This window comes from Magnolia sinica, chromosome 19, assembly GCF_029962835.1.
Source record: "Magnolia sinica isolate HGM2019 chromosome 19, MsV1, whole genome shotgun sequence".
Taxonomy (NCBI): Eukaryota; Viridiplantae; Streptophyta; class Magnoliopsida; order Magnoliales; family Magnoliaceae; genus Magnolia; species Magnolia sinica.
This window is the reverse complement of record NC_080591.1, coordinates 24299176-24314242: the sequence shown is the minus strand read 5'-3', so window position 1 is coordinate 24314242 and position 15067 is coordinate 24299176. Positions and strand designations below refer to the sequence as shown.

The 15067-nt window shown below is 40.0% G+C and overlaps 1 protein-coding gene across 2 annotated transcripts in view; it reads right to left on the bottom strand.

Moving 5' to 3' along the window:
• Positions 1-15067, bottom strand: part of LOC131235641 (diphosphomevalonate decarboxylase MVD2, peroxisomal) — a 53384-nt gene that overhangs the window by 24786 nt on the left and 13531 nt on the right. For both annotated transcript variants that reach the window (XM_058232903.1, XM_058232904.1), the window contains exons 4-6: positions 1900-1963; positions 1473-1536; positions 41-121 (exon numbers count right to left, since the gene is read on the bottom strand). In XM_058232903.1, the coding sequence (XP_058088886.1) occupies positions 41-121; positions 1473-1536; positions 1900-1963 (209 nt within the window). The remainder of the gene's footprint in view (positions 1-40; positions 122-1472; positions 1537-1899; positions 1964-15067) is intronic.

Below are 15067 nucleotides of genomic sequence, written 5' to 3'. Positions count from 1 at the left end.
ATCAACTTAAAGAAAATGCTGACAGAGGAACACCACATACCACTGCAATAATAATTACAAGATTGTCCCAATGTGTTTCACTTGCAAGTTGAACTGCAATGCTATCACATCCAGACGCATCCTATGCATAACAAAAGAGAACCAAAATTAGATTTCTTCCTGGATAGATGAAATGCCTGTTCCATGTTACCCGACCAGGGGTAATGGATACGAGTAATTTGGCAAATCATCAACATCCAAATTTATAGGATATGGGAAAGGCAAGGATCAGTCACCACTCATGAATATAATCATGTTAAAACACTGCCATGACAATATCACAAGATGAATTTGTTTCCCAGTGGGAATGACACACTACAAACTCTAAGGGCCTGTTTGGTTTAGTGTAAATGGTGGTAAAATCATAATTATTACAAATGCGTGCTGCTTTGCAATAGAGTCGGAATTTCACCTCAAAAATTGGGCAAAACTAAACCTCGTAACAGATAGGGCCCCACCATAAGGTATGTGTTATATCCATGCCGTCCATTCATTTTTTTTCGGATCATTTTAGGGCACGAGCCAAAAAATGAGGCAGATCCAAAGTTCGAGTGAACTACACTACATAAAACAGTGGGGATTGAATGCCTACCATTGAAAACTTCTTGCTGGCTACAGAAGTTTTGGATCTACCTCATTTTTGGGCTCATGCCCTAAAATGATCTGACAAAATGAATGGACGGCATGAATAAAATATACATCACGGTAGAGGGCCCACAGAGTGTATGTGAAGCAATTGGAGTCTCTTTTCAAAATCCGTGACTGTCAGATGGAAATACCGAAGTCATCATTACTAATTTACCACCATTACATGCATTGACAGCTAACCAAACAGGCCCGAAATAACTGACATCTCCAGAGTTCAACCTCCTGGTAAACATGGAGTTCAAGTGTTGAGAAAGGTGGATTCTCTATCCTTAGCCTTATCTGAGGATCCAACCGAGACACTCCACCCTTAAGGATTTAAGCATCATAGACTGAAGATATTACCAGGAGGCATCTGAAGCATCAGGCAGCCCCTCTAAACGATACCAATGTGCCAGCATTGCACACAGGTGCAAGAATGAGATCCAAACCATCCATCAGGCAGGTCCTGCTATATGGATGTCCTGGAGCAAACCTCTGTCCTGCCTATTTACCAGGTGGACCACAATATTAGGAAGAAATGGAAAGCTAAGAAAAATCTGGATAAAATTTGTTGGCCATCCACTTGCTTTGTAAACTGTCCCACTTGATATGTTGACCAGAGTGATTTTTGAGCAGGCATCTGCACAACAGAACCAACTATAGGATTGATGGATCTCACACCCATTTGCCATGTTGGCTCATGTGGTAGCGTGCAAAGGAGTATCCTAATACACATCTGGCTTAGCAAACACCTGAAGCACAAAAGCTACTCAGGAGGCACCGAAGATAAAAACTCAGAAATTTACATTTCCCATGGCCCACTTGACAAATCCACCATACAGACTGCGACAAGCACTGCCTGAACCTTGCCTGCAATGCATGAAACAAAGCTTAGAGAAAGATTGATTTTTCAATGTTTACTTGTCTATATGCAGGCAAGATTAATTACAAATTTTGACTTCTCTATACAAATAAGGTACTGCATATACTGTAGACAAAGACGATGATGATGATGATAATGATGACAATGATGAAGAAGAAGAAAAATACATACTTTGGAAAGAAATGCAGAAGCAACAAAAAAGCATATGAAAATGTGTGCTAGCATGCACAACCAAATAGCGCATGCAGGTGTCTAAACAGTAAACACACATGCAAGCATGCATCCAAGCATATGCGTCATTGGTATAGAAAGACTCGCACTGTATTATGCAAAAACTGCCATAGAATAACCTTGCAATAGAGGAAAGCTTTCCATTATCTTCTTTCACGTTCATCAGTTTTCCAAGTGCAAAAACTGCAGATAAAAATAATAATAAGTTGAGCTTGCATAATCTATACAATTTTTTTTTCTTCTTACGAAGAAGAGAGAATTAATAAAGTTGCATTGCATATCAAAGAAGAAAAAGGAGAACAAGCATCGAAGTTGCATTGCCTATCAAAATCTGTTGGAACCTAATGATGCAGAAATGTTAAACTATGATGGAAAATATAGATATAACTATAACTTAGAATATCTCGGGAACGGAAACACTGATGCAAGCATTAGCAGTTAAGGAACATGGCTATAACAATGAAATATTTTAAGATATGGATTAAAATATTTGGAATGCAACTTTTTTAGGAATAGTTATAAAAGCAAGGCTTCACTTAAAATTGATGGTCAGGAGATTGCAAAGCAATTTGTTCATTAACTTGGCTTCTACTATTCAAAAGAATGGACAGATTGATGAGGATGCCTCCAATAGAGTTAAAGATGGGTGGATGACATAAGGATATATGTCTGAAGTGTTCTACAACCACAGAATGCCTACGAAACTTCAGAAAAACTTTGCAATGCAGCTCTATTCAAGGTTACACCATATGGGGCAGTTAAAAAGCAACATGAGCAGAAATTTAGTGTTCCAAAGATGAGGATATTGGGATGAATATGAGGGTAGACTAGGAAAGATTGAATTAAGCATAAGGTAATCCAGCACAGCTTAGTAGTAGTCCCAAATAAGAGAAAACGGATAGCATATTAAGATGGTTCAGTCATGTCCAATAAGAACGAAGATGGCTCTAGTGAGGAGAACATTGCCTAGGTTGAAGGGCCAGAAAAGAGGTTCAATGGACGAGCTAAAGGACCTGAATCAAGGTGGTTAGAAGAGAACGTGAAGGTTTGTTCACATAACAAGGATAGTGACTTAGAAATGATTGGCAAAAAAGGATCCATAGAGCTGACCATGAATAGTTGTGAGTTACTGAGTTTTGACAAGGCTATGATCAATGTTGTCAAATCGCATTTGTGATCTTGTGTGATTGCATATGCATCTGTGCATATATGCAACTGCAATTTTTTTAATTTAAAAATAATAATAATAATAAAATAAGGGAAAATCTTTTTTAAAAAATATAAGAAATTAGGGGAAACTTCCCTAAGTTAATAGATAATTAATTTTACATATTTAAAATTCGTTTGAGAGAAATAAAGTCAACTAAACAATGAATGAAGTACACAAGTTTGAATCTAAATTCTTGTCTTGAGACTTTCTTGACTCTTGATCACGGTATTCAAAATCAGTTACATAATGGTCGTAACAGCCATTATGTAACGGTAACGGTCATAACCGTTACGCATTACGGGATTGAAATGGTTGTTATAGAAAAAACACGCATAAATGCCTCGTAATGGTCCCGTAACAGTCCTATAACACTTTTTTCAAAAAATAAAAACGGGCCATAACGGCCATTATAGCCTGTCTCATAATGGTAATGGCCACCACTACCATTTTGGAACAACTTGCTCTTGAGTCTTAAGTCTTATTAGTTGTTTCTTTAAGCCTACACTTGTAGATTCTTGAATCTTGTAGTTATAACTTGTAGCTTATAACCTACACTTGAAATAGAATGTAAGAGAGAGGGAGAGAAATGTAGAATGTATGTAGAAAATGATTGTCTTGAAGATAGAAAGAGAGAGAATGAATGAATGTAGACAAAGAATGTAAGAGAAAGAGAGAATAAGATATAAGAGAAATAGAATGTTAAATGTAAGATAGAGAGAGAGAGAGAGAGAGAGAGAAATGTAGAATGTATGTAGAGAAATAGAATGAATAATGTATGTAGATTCTAGAATCTAGAAAATAATTGTCTTGAAGAGAGTGAATGTAGAGAAAGAATGTAATGTAAGAGAAATAGAATGAATGATTATCATTTATAAATGAAGAGAAAAAGAATGTAGTATGAATTTAGAGAAATAGAATGTGTGTGCGTGCGTGCGTGCGTGTGTGTGTGTGTGTGTGTGTGAGAGAGAGAGAGAGAGAGAGAGAGAAATGTTGAATGTAGGTAGAAAAATAGATATATGAAATGAATGATGATTATGAATGAAGAGATATAGAATGAATGAATGAAGAGATATAGAATGAATGAATGAAGAGAAATAGAATGTGAGAGAGAGAGAGAGAGAGAGATGTAGAATGAGTGCTGGAATCTATTCGTGATTGATCTTTGTAAAGGATTTGTAGATGTTAGGATTTAGGCTTGGAAGTTGGAATGTAAGAGAGATTATAAAGACTGAGTAAAAGAGAATTTGTTGTTAGGATTTAGGCTTGGAAGTTGGAATGTAAGAGAGATTATAAAGACTGAGTAAAAGAGAATTTGTTGTTAGGATTTAGGCTTGGAAGTTGGAATGTAAGAGAGATTATAAAGACTAAGGAGTAAAAGAGAATTTGGAATGATTCAATGTTGCAAATTGGGGGGGGGGGGGGGGGTTTGATTTGACCTTTTTATAGGCAAAAGAAAAAAAAAGTGCCAACAGTCAGATTTCTGACCGTCGGCAAATATGCGATCGGATATGCAATATGTGACTGCATACATTGCCTGTGCAATCGCATATTCTTGCATAAAAAGCGTATGCGATCGCATATGCCACCATGGCATATGCGATCTCCTCATGCATATGCGCATATGCAATTGCATATGACAACAGTGGTTATGATGATGGTGACAATTAAAAACATCCCATGAAATCTTGTACCATGAGTAAGTATCTTACCGTATGTTTTTTATAGGACATTGGAATGATACAAGCATATAGGGATTTATCATAGATCTCACTGATAAAAATTTCCCTAGAATGGCATGTTTAGAAATCATTACGGTGTTTTACTACCATAATTTGAGCTTTTAGGCAGTGGTACAGCAGATGGACATTTCTATAGCTGGATACTAGTACGGACACACCTCTAGCTTCATGTTTGCCATTATTTGTAGTAGAGGCTTAGTTGCAGGATCCTTCTAACTACGTTTCGCTCCTGCTTCAAATCACGCTTTGGATTCCCATTCACACTCCTGCCTCCTGGTTGTCTGTCCAAAATAACATTTTGAAACAGATGCTTCCCCTCTCCTGCACCCAAACTGTTGCTGCTTCGCTTCACCCTTTGCATAACTATAAGCAGAGGTGCTACGCAAATTCCTGATGTGCAAGTATTTCAAATGATCACGATGTGGGTTCAAAGGTAGGTATCTGCAAGGACCGAACCCAGAAACAGCATAGTTCAGCGGCTTCATGATACATTTTAGTTAGCACCCAGGAGTATTTTTGGAATCCGCCAAGGAATTGATGAAACAAGTAATGTTGGAAGATTATCGAGAAGACGAGCATAAAACATCTCGGTGATGCCAATTGGAAGAAGAAATGACAATTAAAAAGCATTCTGGCCACAGCTATGATTTGTGCTAATCTAGGAGTAGATGAAGGTAGTTAGTTTAGTCGGTTAAAATGTCTTCTTCTTTTTGCCATTTTTTTAAACACTGGTTGATTGACTTAATTGAGTGAACAAGTGTGGAAAAACAGAAAAAAATTGAGCTTACAAATGGGAATAGTTGGCCATCCAAAAGGGAATAGTTTTTCTTTTAATGGCAACTGAAATTTTGTTAGAAGCTCAAAAGAAAATAACAGCAAAACCAAACAAAAAACACAGATGATGAGAGGTCATCTAGCACCCAACAATGGAGTCCTACTACATCCACACACAAAAAACTCAAGCCCCCAAAACCCCCAGCTTACATCCAAAAGGGAATAGTTAAACAAGGGAAAGGGATTGACCGATGTTAATATGTTACAATTATTTAAACGGATAAGTTAATTGGGTCATGCAGAGGACTATTCTTGAGGTCGTGAAAGGTTGGACCAAGGGGCACTTTCACGCCCCAAGGTAGTGTGTTGTGCAAAATGTCACCCTGTGCCATGAAGTAGGGAATATGGAATGACAGAAACAAAAAATTTATTTTTATAACCAAGGAATTATCAATTTCATCCTTTGCCAAGATCAAGACTCGTCTAGCCTCTTGGGAAAACACTTCGGATGTTTTCCACGGCTATTCAATGCCCAAGCTTCTTCGTGAATGGAAATGGACTATTTATAACTTTCAGCACACCGCATGCATCCCGATGCATTAGTCCCTCTCCTTCAGGCTTTTGGAAACTTGATGTTGATGCGGCTCACTTGGTAATCCAAGGGAGTCGAGGATCAGAGGAATTGTAATAGATGGAGAATGGCTTGGAGGTTTTATCCTTCTTTGGGCCAATGGCCAACAGCAACTCTAATCAAGCAGAACTTAAGGCGATTAAAGCAGGTGGAAAGATTTTACCGATCGATTCAATGGCACCTTGATTGCAGTGTTCTATGCATCATTATCGTTATATGTATCGCACCCTTGGGATACCGAGACATGTATTCAAATCGTCAATAATACCACACATATCGAGAATGTATCCAAGTGAAACATTGGGAAACATTCAGAAAATGATGGAATATTTAAGTGGAACTTCGGGAGATGTTAAAAGACGCATGAATCCTCTATGCATGGAAATCATACATACAGATGTATTTTTACTAGACTCCATGCTAATGCTTAAAAAGAAAAGAAATTTAAACAAGTTTTTCTTAAAACACGATTTCTCCTCTGAAATTGTGTTTTGCTGTCAAGCAACTCGTGTTGTTAAAACACCCCTAGGAAGAGATTCCCCCCCAAAAAAAAAACTTCTAAAAAACTGAGGATTTCTATAAATTTTTTATTTTTCCATGACATCTCGTGATATTTTCGATATTGCGAGATATCGGCATGTATTGCTTGATATTGTCAATAATATCCATAATATTTTGACAATACATAGGACATTGATTGATTGTTGAAGCATACTCTTATTGGGCCAGTATCTCCTCCTCAGTCTTGTGCATTTGTTCCTAATGAGATTAGAATTGAGTTGTCAATCAATGTCTGTTAAATTTATTTATGTGCCAAGAAAAGCCAATTGTATTGTCAATTCTCTTGCATAGGAGGGAATCCATAAATTGGATATTCATATAGGGGGTTCTTATCATGTTTTTTTCTCTTTAGAAAGGATAAGGGACTTTTATCTATTGCCTTGATGGATCATGTGTCCTCTTGTCTTATTTTAATAAAGTTGTGTTATTCATCAAAGAAAAGACCCAAGGGATAAAGTGAGTGAACAATTTTAATAGGAAAAGTCGGTCAATTAGGAAATTTCCAAAGAGCGGGTAACTTAATCAAACTAAATCAAATGAGTTCAAGCCCATCGCTCGATGGTAGACAGCATGCATTTCAACATTATTGAGGTCTCGGGTTCTAGTGTAGCATACCTTCAAAAAAAAAAAAGATTATAAGTTCTCTTTACTTAATACTTATCAAGAAAAAGATTAAAAATTCATCAGGGTTTTTTGATTTTCTTAGTAGTAACTTATAAAGATGAATGTTATCAACGATATGAGGGGCACTTAGCTTTTTATTTTCTTCATAAGCATAAACAAGTTGCAGCAAAAGTCGGTCAATTAGGGTATTTCCAAAGAGTGGGTAACTTAATCGAACTAAATCAAATGAGTTCAAGCCCATCGCTCGATGGTAGACAGCATGCGTTTCAACATTATTGAGGTCTCAGGTTCTAGTGTAGCATACCTTCAAAAAAAAAAAAAAAGATTGTTAGTTCTCTTTTACTTAATACTTATCAAGAAAAAGATTAAAAGTTCATCAGGGTTTTTTAATTTTCTTAGTAGTAACTTATAAAGATGAATGTTATCAACGATACGAGGGGTACTTAGCTTTTTATTTTCTTCATAAGCATAAACAAGTTGCAGCAAAAGCCGGCATGGGTTTGATATTCTATTAGATAGGATCAAAGGCAACGAAGAAATTCCAAGTGGTGAAGTGGGAAGAGATTCGTAGTCCAAAAGATGAAGGCATGAAAGACCTAGTAGTCATGAACCAGGCCCTCCTAGGTAAATGGTTATGGAGGGTAGGTGCAGAGATCAAGGTATCCAGTAACTGTAATGGCTGGCGTATTGGCCGCCTTACTAGCTCATACATTGCGCACCATATCAGCCATTATAGACCCCGTAATGGCTCACATGACCCTGCGCTTGAAAATTTTTCAAAGGAAAAGAATATTTAAAAAAAATGGTACAAAAATAGAAAGAAAAAAAAAAAGTGAGGATCCAAAATCACCATCATCCCTAAGCCTTATTCCTAACCAATTGGGATCGGCTACATGAATCATTTATTGCCATTCCACTCTATCAAGGGCCTGATGCTAGACATGAAATTCAAATATGATGTGGGAGATTTCAGGCTTAAGATCATGTTAGTTCAGAAACAATTACGCAAATTCCATATCCCACATGAAAGTCTAAACATTCAATTAAGGGGAATCTATGCGGGTCCAGGCCTACACATGTTAGGGCTGGATCAATTAAAATTATGAACCAAACAATACTCAAAGCTGAGAAATAATCATCCACACATGCACAGTAATCAGTCCATAATCCAAGGGATTCACTAATTTCAACTCAAGGAACCCTAGGGTGAAAAAAAATGGCAAATAAATTACGGATAATGCAATCTAGGGTTAGGGTTTATGAAAATTGGTATGAAAAGGGAAAATTAAGAGAAAACCTGAACCGGAAGACAATTCCCGCGAGCGGACAGCGGGCCAGGGCTTGGCGCTCGTGCGAGCGGGTCCCACACTCGGAAACCGATTCCTTGACCCTGGTCGGCCAGGGGTGGGCTCCAAACCCCCAAAGTTTCAGGGCGATCCGAGCTACGGGCTGTGCGCGGTGCTCCGCCGAAGTTTCAGCCCTCCTACAAAGCCAGATTCTAGAAACTGACTGTAGGGAGAAGATCCACTACAAAACTAATGGATTCAAGGCGAGGACGGCTGTAGAAGGTAAGATATATGGATGGAAGAGGGTAAAGACGGATGGGGATAGATGTGGCTTCGCACCACGGTAGTTAGCCCTTCGAAAGGGGAGGGCTTTGCACCCACTTGAATTTTTCCACAACTCAGAAACTCAGATAATAGAAAAAAACTTGAACAAATTTTTATTAAACTTCAATAAATCAAAAGAACTACAAGGGGTGCCTATTTATTGGGAAAACCCTATATCCCAAAACTCGCACCATGTGCGCAACCTATTACTTGGCGATGAAGTAAACTAAAATAAAAACTAATCAAAGAAATCTAAAACGTTCATAATATTGTAAATAATATAACTAATCAAAACCTAAAATATGAAATCAATCCGACTAGCAGGCCCCAATCATGAGATCCCATGATGAGCTTTACTTGATTATCGGGCCCACTCTAATGAACCAAAACTCCGTCTTCTAACTAGGAGGCCCTCCCGGGACGTCGTCATCGAGCCAGATCGACGATAGGGCCCTCTCTCTCCTTGCGTATGTACGTAGGGGGGGGTGTGCGTGCGCGTGTGCGCGTGATGTCCCCAGCAGGGCCATAACTTCAATTAGACCATAATTCATTAAGTCTTTTCTTACTACCTCCACCTAAGTCCTTTTAGACCTTTTCCTTACCCTTCTAGAGCCTTCAACATGTACCAACTCACTCTATAACCAATGCAAGAGGCTACAAGCTCAATGCCGACCCCTAGTGCAAGCCTACAGTAATTGGCAACTCACTTGTCTCTCCACTCATACATATCCTTGAGGCAATGTGCACGGGCAAGGGCGTCGTGTGCACGGAGCAACAACGTGGGCATCGTGCCTAGGTGGCAGACAAGGACACTGCTATAGCGACAAGCAAGGGCGTTGTGCTAAGTAGGCAAGCAATGGCACCGACACTCATGGGGCTCCTCGCTTGGGCGGTGGACAAGGTCACCAAATTCTATTAAGTCAGAAAGGCGAGGCGGACAAGGTCACCGAATTCTACTAAGTCGGAAAGTCACAATTGAAATCGAAAATTTTAGAAAAAAAAATGCAAAAAAGTTCAAATCGAACACAAATCCAGCAAGATAAGGCCAATTTGATCATAACATGTTGAATCGACAAATGTAGCTGATGGGGACATCATGCGCACACCCACGCCCCTACACATGTACGCAAGGAGCAGGGCCCCACCATCGATCTGTATCGATGACGACGTCTAAGGAGGGCATCCTAGCTAGAGGACTACGTTTGGTCCCTTCGATTGGACCCGATCGTCATGTGAATCCCATTATGGGTTCTCATGATCGTAGCCCACTATTCTAAACGATCTAGTACTTTGAGTTTTGGTTATTTTTGGTATTAGGAACATCATGGACGATTTAGATTACTTTGATTAGTTGTTATTTATGGTTACTTCATCTCTAAGTAATAGGTTGCGCACATGGCGCAAGTTTTGGAGTATAGGATTTTATTATAAATAGGCACCCCTTGTAGTTTTTTTTTCTCATTAAAGATGATTAATAAAAGTGTGTTTTCTTACTTTTCTAATTCTCTGAGTTGTGAAAACCCAATTGGGTGTGAAACCCTCCCTTCTTCGAAGAGCTAACTACCGTAATGCAAAGCCACACTCATCCCAAATCGCCTCCATCTTTTACCCTTCATATTCTTCATCTCCTACAACCATCCCCTCATCAAATCCACCCACGTTTGCAACTAATCTTTCCCCTACAGCAAATTTCCAGAATCTGACCCTGTAGGAGGGCTGAAACTTAGGCGGAGCACCGTGTTCAAACCGATCACCCGTTTGGCTTGAAATTTGGAGGGAAGGTGACCCATCCCTAGCCAAACAGGCCCTAGCTGGCCGATTCCAAATTCGTGGGCCCCACACACATGCAGGCCACCATCCACGCACGTTCGTCAAGCCAGTTTGTTGTCCACACGTGCGGGCTGATCACTGGTTCCCTCTCATCTCTAGTTCACTCCTCTTTCGCCTTGTTTCCATAACCCTTACCCTAGATCATCTCAAAGCCTCAAGTTTTATTCCACTTTTAAAACCCTATGTTTTCCCGAATTAAAACGTGAGAATCCCTTGGATTGGGAAATGATCCTTTGCATGTGTGGATGAATCTACTATCCTTTAATCATTGTTTGGTCTATAATGTTTAATTGATTCAGCCCTAACAAGTGTAGGCTTGGACCCTCGTAGATTCCCCTTGTTGAATGCTTGACTTTATGTGGGATGTGAAATTATTATGATTGTTTCTAAATTACTATGATGTAAAGCCTAAAATCTTGCACATCATATCTAATTTTCATGTCCTGCATCAAATTTGGTATCAGAGCTTAAGTTTTTCATAGGAGAATGCATTGCATGTTTAGGGTTTGGTCTATTCATGTTTAGTTTGCATTAATTCTCATCATAGAGTCTTGCAGATTTAGTTTTATTTAGACACATATATTTGTATTAGAGGGTCTTTGAGTTGGGGAGTAGTTGTATGCCCACACATACTGGTCGCAGTTTTAGGTTGCACCCTGCACTAAACATGGAGCAATTACAAGAGTCAATAGACAACATAACCTGGCAGTTTGAGTCTTTGGGTAGGCGTTTAGAACAACGTATTGACTAACGTTGGGATCAACTTAATGTGCATGTTACCCAACTACAAACCTCCACCTGGACAAACCCCACCATTAGGGAAGATGCCCAATCTCAGGCAGGCGGTCAGGAGGATAGACAAGGGAATAGGGGTGGCCAAAGAAACAAACATGGGCGCGCACCCGTACACCCACCCCGCGGGGGCATCATGATCATTATGACCCAGATATGCAACTCCTCAAGGGAGTCAGAGTAAAGACCCCCTACGTTTAATGGCCACTTGGGCCCTAAAGCTTTTCTAAATTGGTTGGCGGATATGGACCACAATTTTGAATGGTACGACATGTCGGATGCTCATCGAGTCCGATTTGCCAAGATGAAACTTGTGGGCCAAGCAAAGAGGTTTTGGGCAACTATAGAGCGAAAGAAAGAGAAGTTGAGGGAACCCCCAATAGTTCATTGGGGAGAAATGAAAGAACTCTTAAGGAAAAATACTTCACTTTCTCTTATCACTTGAAGTTAGTTGAGGAATCGAAGTCTAAGTCTAAGCCTCTCCATATTCTAAATACCAAAGACTTTAAGCGAGAGGCTGAGTCGGACTCGATGGTGTACGCCCTTGTGGCTAAGGAAAGTACACCAGAGGCTAATGCAGAGTTACCCACTGAGGCAATTCCGATAGTGGATGAGTTTCGTGATGTCTTCCCCGATGATCTACCAAATGAGCTTCCCCCTGTGAGGGATATACAGAACGCCATTGATTTAGTCCCTGGGGCAACTCTACCAAACCTGTTTGAGGAAGTCAATAGAAGTCTGGGAAATTTGCTCAGGTGTTTAGTGGGGGAGCACACCGAGACGTGGGACATTGCACTACCTAGAAGTCATTACTGATTATAAACCTAGGAAGCCTATTGATCTTGTCCCTATGTCCCTATTCCATAGGTCATCAGAGTCTCCAGAGTCATTTGCACATCACATTCATTTATTGCATCAAGAAATCAGGCGAAAGATCAATACTAGTAATGAACATTACAAAATTTCTGCTGACCAACATAAACGATTCAAGGAATTCAATGTAGGGGACTCTGTGATGATATGCACCAGGCCAGAGCGGTACCCTCAAGGAGTCGTTCATAAATTACACACGCGTAGCACTAGACCATTCAAAATTATAAAACGAAACGGTCTCAATGCATGTGTAGTAGATCTTCCACCGTCCATGGGAATTAGTTCTACATTCAATGTAGAGGATTTAGTTGCATTTCAGGAGACCACTGATACATTGTCCAGCCTATCACCTAATCATCCTGTTTTCCCAGACCTTTCCCTTGATCTATGGCCCCCTCCCAACCCATCTTCCCAGCCTCTAACTCTCATACCTACCCTTCCCACACCCAGAGAGGAGATGAAGGATATTCTGGACCATCAGATAATATCGACGTCAGACAGTGAATTTCAGAAGTACCTGGTTACGTAGAAGTCACGCCCAGCTTCAGACAGTACGTGGCTCACTGAGAAACGCATGAAATTCACTGAGGGGCTTCAAAGACTTAATCCTGACATCTTGGAGCAGTTTAGGAGTTTTGTTTCGCCAGTGGCGAAATCTTTGCAGCCGGGGAGAGTTGATGGAGACATCACACATACACGCACGCCCCTACGCACGTATGCAAGGAGGAGGGCCCCACCATCGATCTGGATCGATAACAACGTCTAAGGAGGGCTTCCTAGCTAGAGGACTGTGTTTTGGTCCCTTGGAGTGGACCCGATTGTCATGTGAATCCCACTATGGGTTCTCATGATTGTGGCCCACTATTCTAAACGATCTAGTACTTTGAGTTTTGGTTATTTTTGTTATTAAGAACATCATAGACGGTTTAGATTGCTTTGATTAGTTGTTATTTGTGGTTACTTCATCTCTAAGTAATACCCCTTGTAGTCTTTTTTCTCATTGAAGATGATTAATAAAATTCCGCATTTTCCTACTTCTCTAATTCTTTGAGTTGTGGAAACCTAATTGGGCGCAAAACCCTCCCTTCTTCAAAGGGCTAACTACCATGGTGAGAAGCCACACCCATCCCAAATCGCCCCCATCTCCTACCCTCCATATTCCTCATCTCCTACAGCCATCCCCTCATCAAATCCATCCACGTTTGCAGCTAATCTTTCCCCCAGATTTCCAAAATATGGCCCTACAGAAGGGCTGAAACTTCGGCGGAGCACCGTGTTCAAACCGATCATCTGTTTGGCCTGAAATTTGGAGGGAAGGTGGCCCATCCCTGGCCGACCGGGCCCTACCTTGCCGATTCCAGATTCGTGGGCTCCACACATGTGCGGGCCGCCATCCACGCACGTGCGTCAGGCCAGCTTGTTGTGCACACGTGAGGGCTGATCACAGGTTCCCTCTCGTCTCTAGTTCACTCCTCTTTCGCGTTGTTTCCATAACCCGTACCCTAGATCATCTCAAATCCTCAAGTTTTATTCCACTTTTGAAACCCTAGGTTTTCCCGAATTGAAACGTAAGAATCCCTTGGATTGGGAAATGATCCTTTGCATGTGTGGATGAATCTACTATCCTTTGAGCATTGTTGGTCTATAATTTTTAATTGATTCAGCCCTAACATGTGTAGGCTTGGATCCTCGTAGATTCCCCTTGTTGAATGCTTGACTTTATGTGGGATGTAAAATTATTGTGATTGTTTCTAAATTATTATGATCTAAAGCCTGAAATCTTGCACATCATATCTAATTTTCATTTCCTACATCAGTAGCAAGAAAAAAAAAAAAGATTTTACCTCTTTTTTATTTTTCCTCATAACCAGCTCCAAAGCTTCAATTCATTGATTAGAGCTCAAATCTTGTGTTTTGATATGGCAAATAGGCGTAAATCTAATCAAAAATGGATTTATAATATCCACAATAGTGAAATGAGGAAAGGAGAAGGAAAAATGTGAATCTTCGGAAAGCAGCCCCCATTGGGAGCTTTATATACACGGAATAGCCATGGCCCCATGGGCAATACACGTGTTACAACGGCACCATTACGATCATGGGGATGGTTACAATAACTTTTTTTGTCAATTTTCTTAGAACAGGACGTTTCAAACCCGTATCATGTATGGTACCCCCCCAGCATTACCATTACAAAACGGCTGTTATGTAACATTTTTTTAATACAATGGCAGCCATGATCCGTTATGGAGAGAGATTAGTGTGAAGTACGGGTTGGAAGTGGGGGGATGGTTCACAAAGGATTCCAATCTACACTGGGTAGTCAAGCTTATTAGAAGCAAAGATGCAAGAAAGACAACAATAATACCATTTCCTATGTATTGGGAGATGGTTGAAAGATTAGGTTTTCATAGAATTGATGGTTCAAGGACACCCCGTTTGTGGATATTTATGGCCAACCTCTACAAAGTAGCATTGGATAAGGAATTAAGCATCTATGATTTATGCGCTGGTTGCTGAATATTGGGTATGGGCCCAACAATTCTATTGGAGGTGGAAACAGAGAATTTTATCAGGTTACAAAAAAAGGTACACAATATAGCACCAAAGACGACAGGGACAGAGATTGAAACAAAGCTAAAT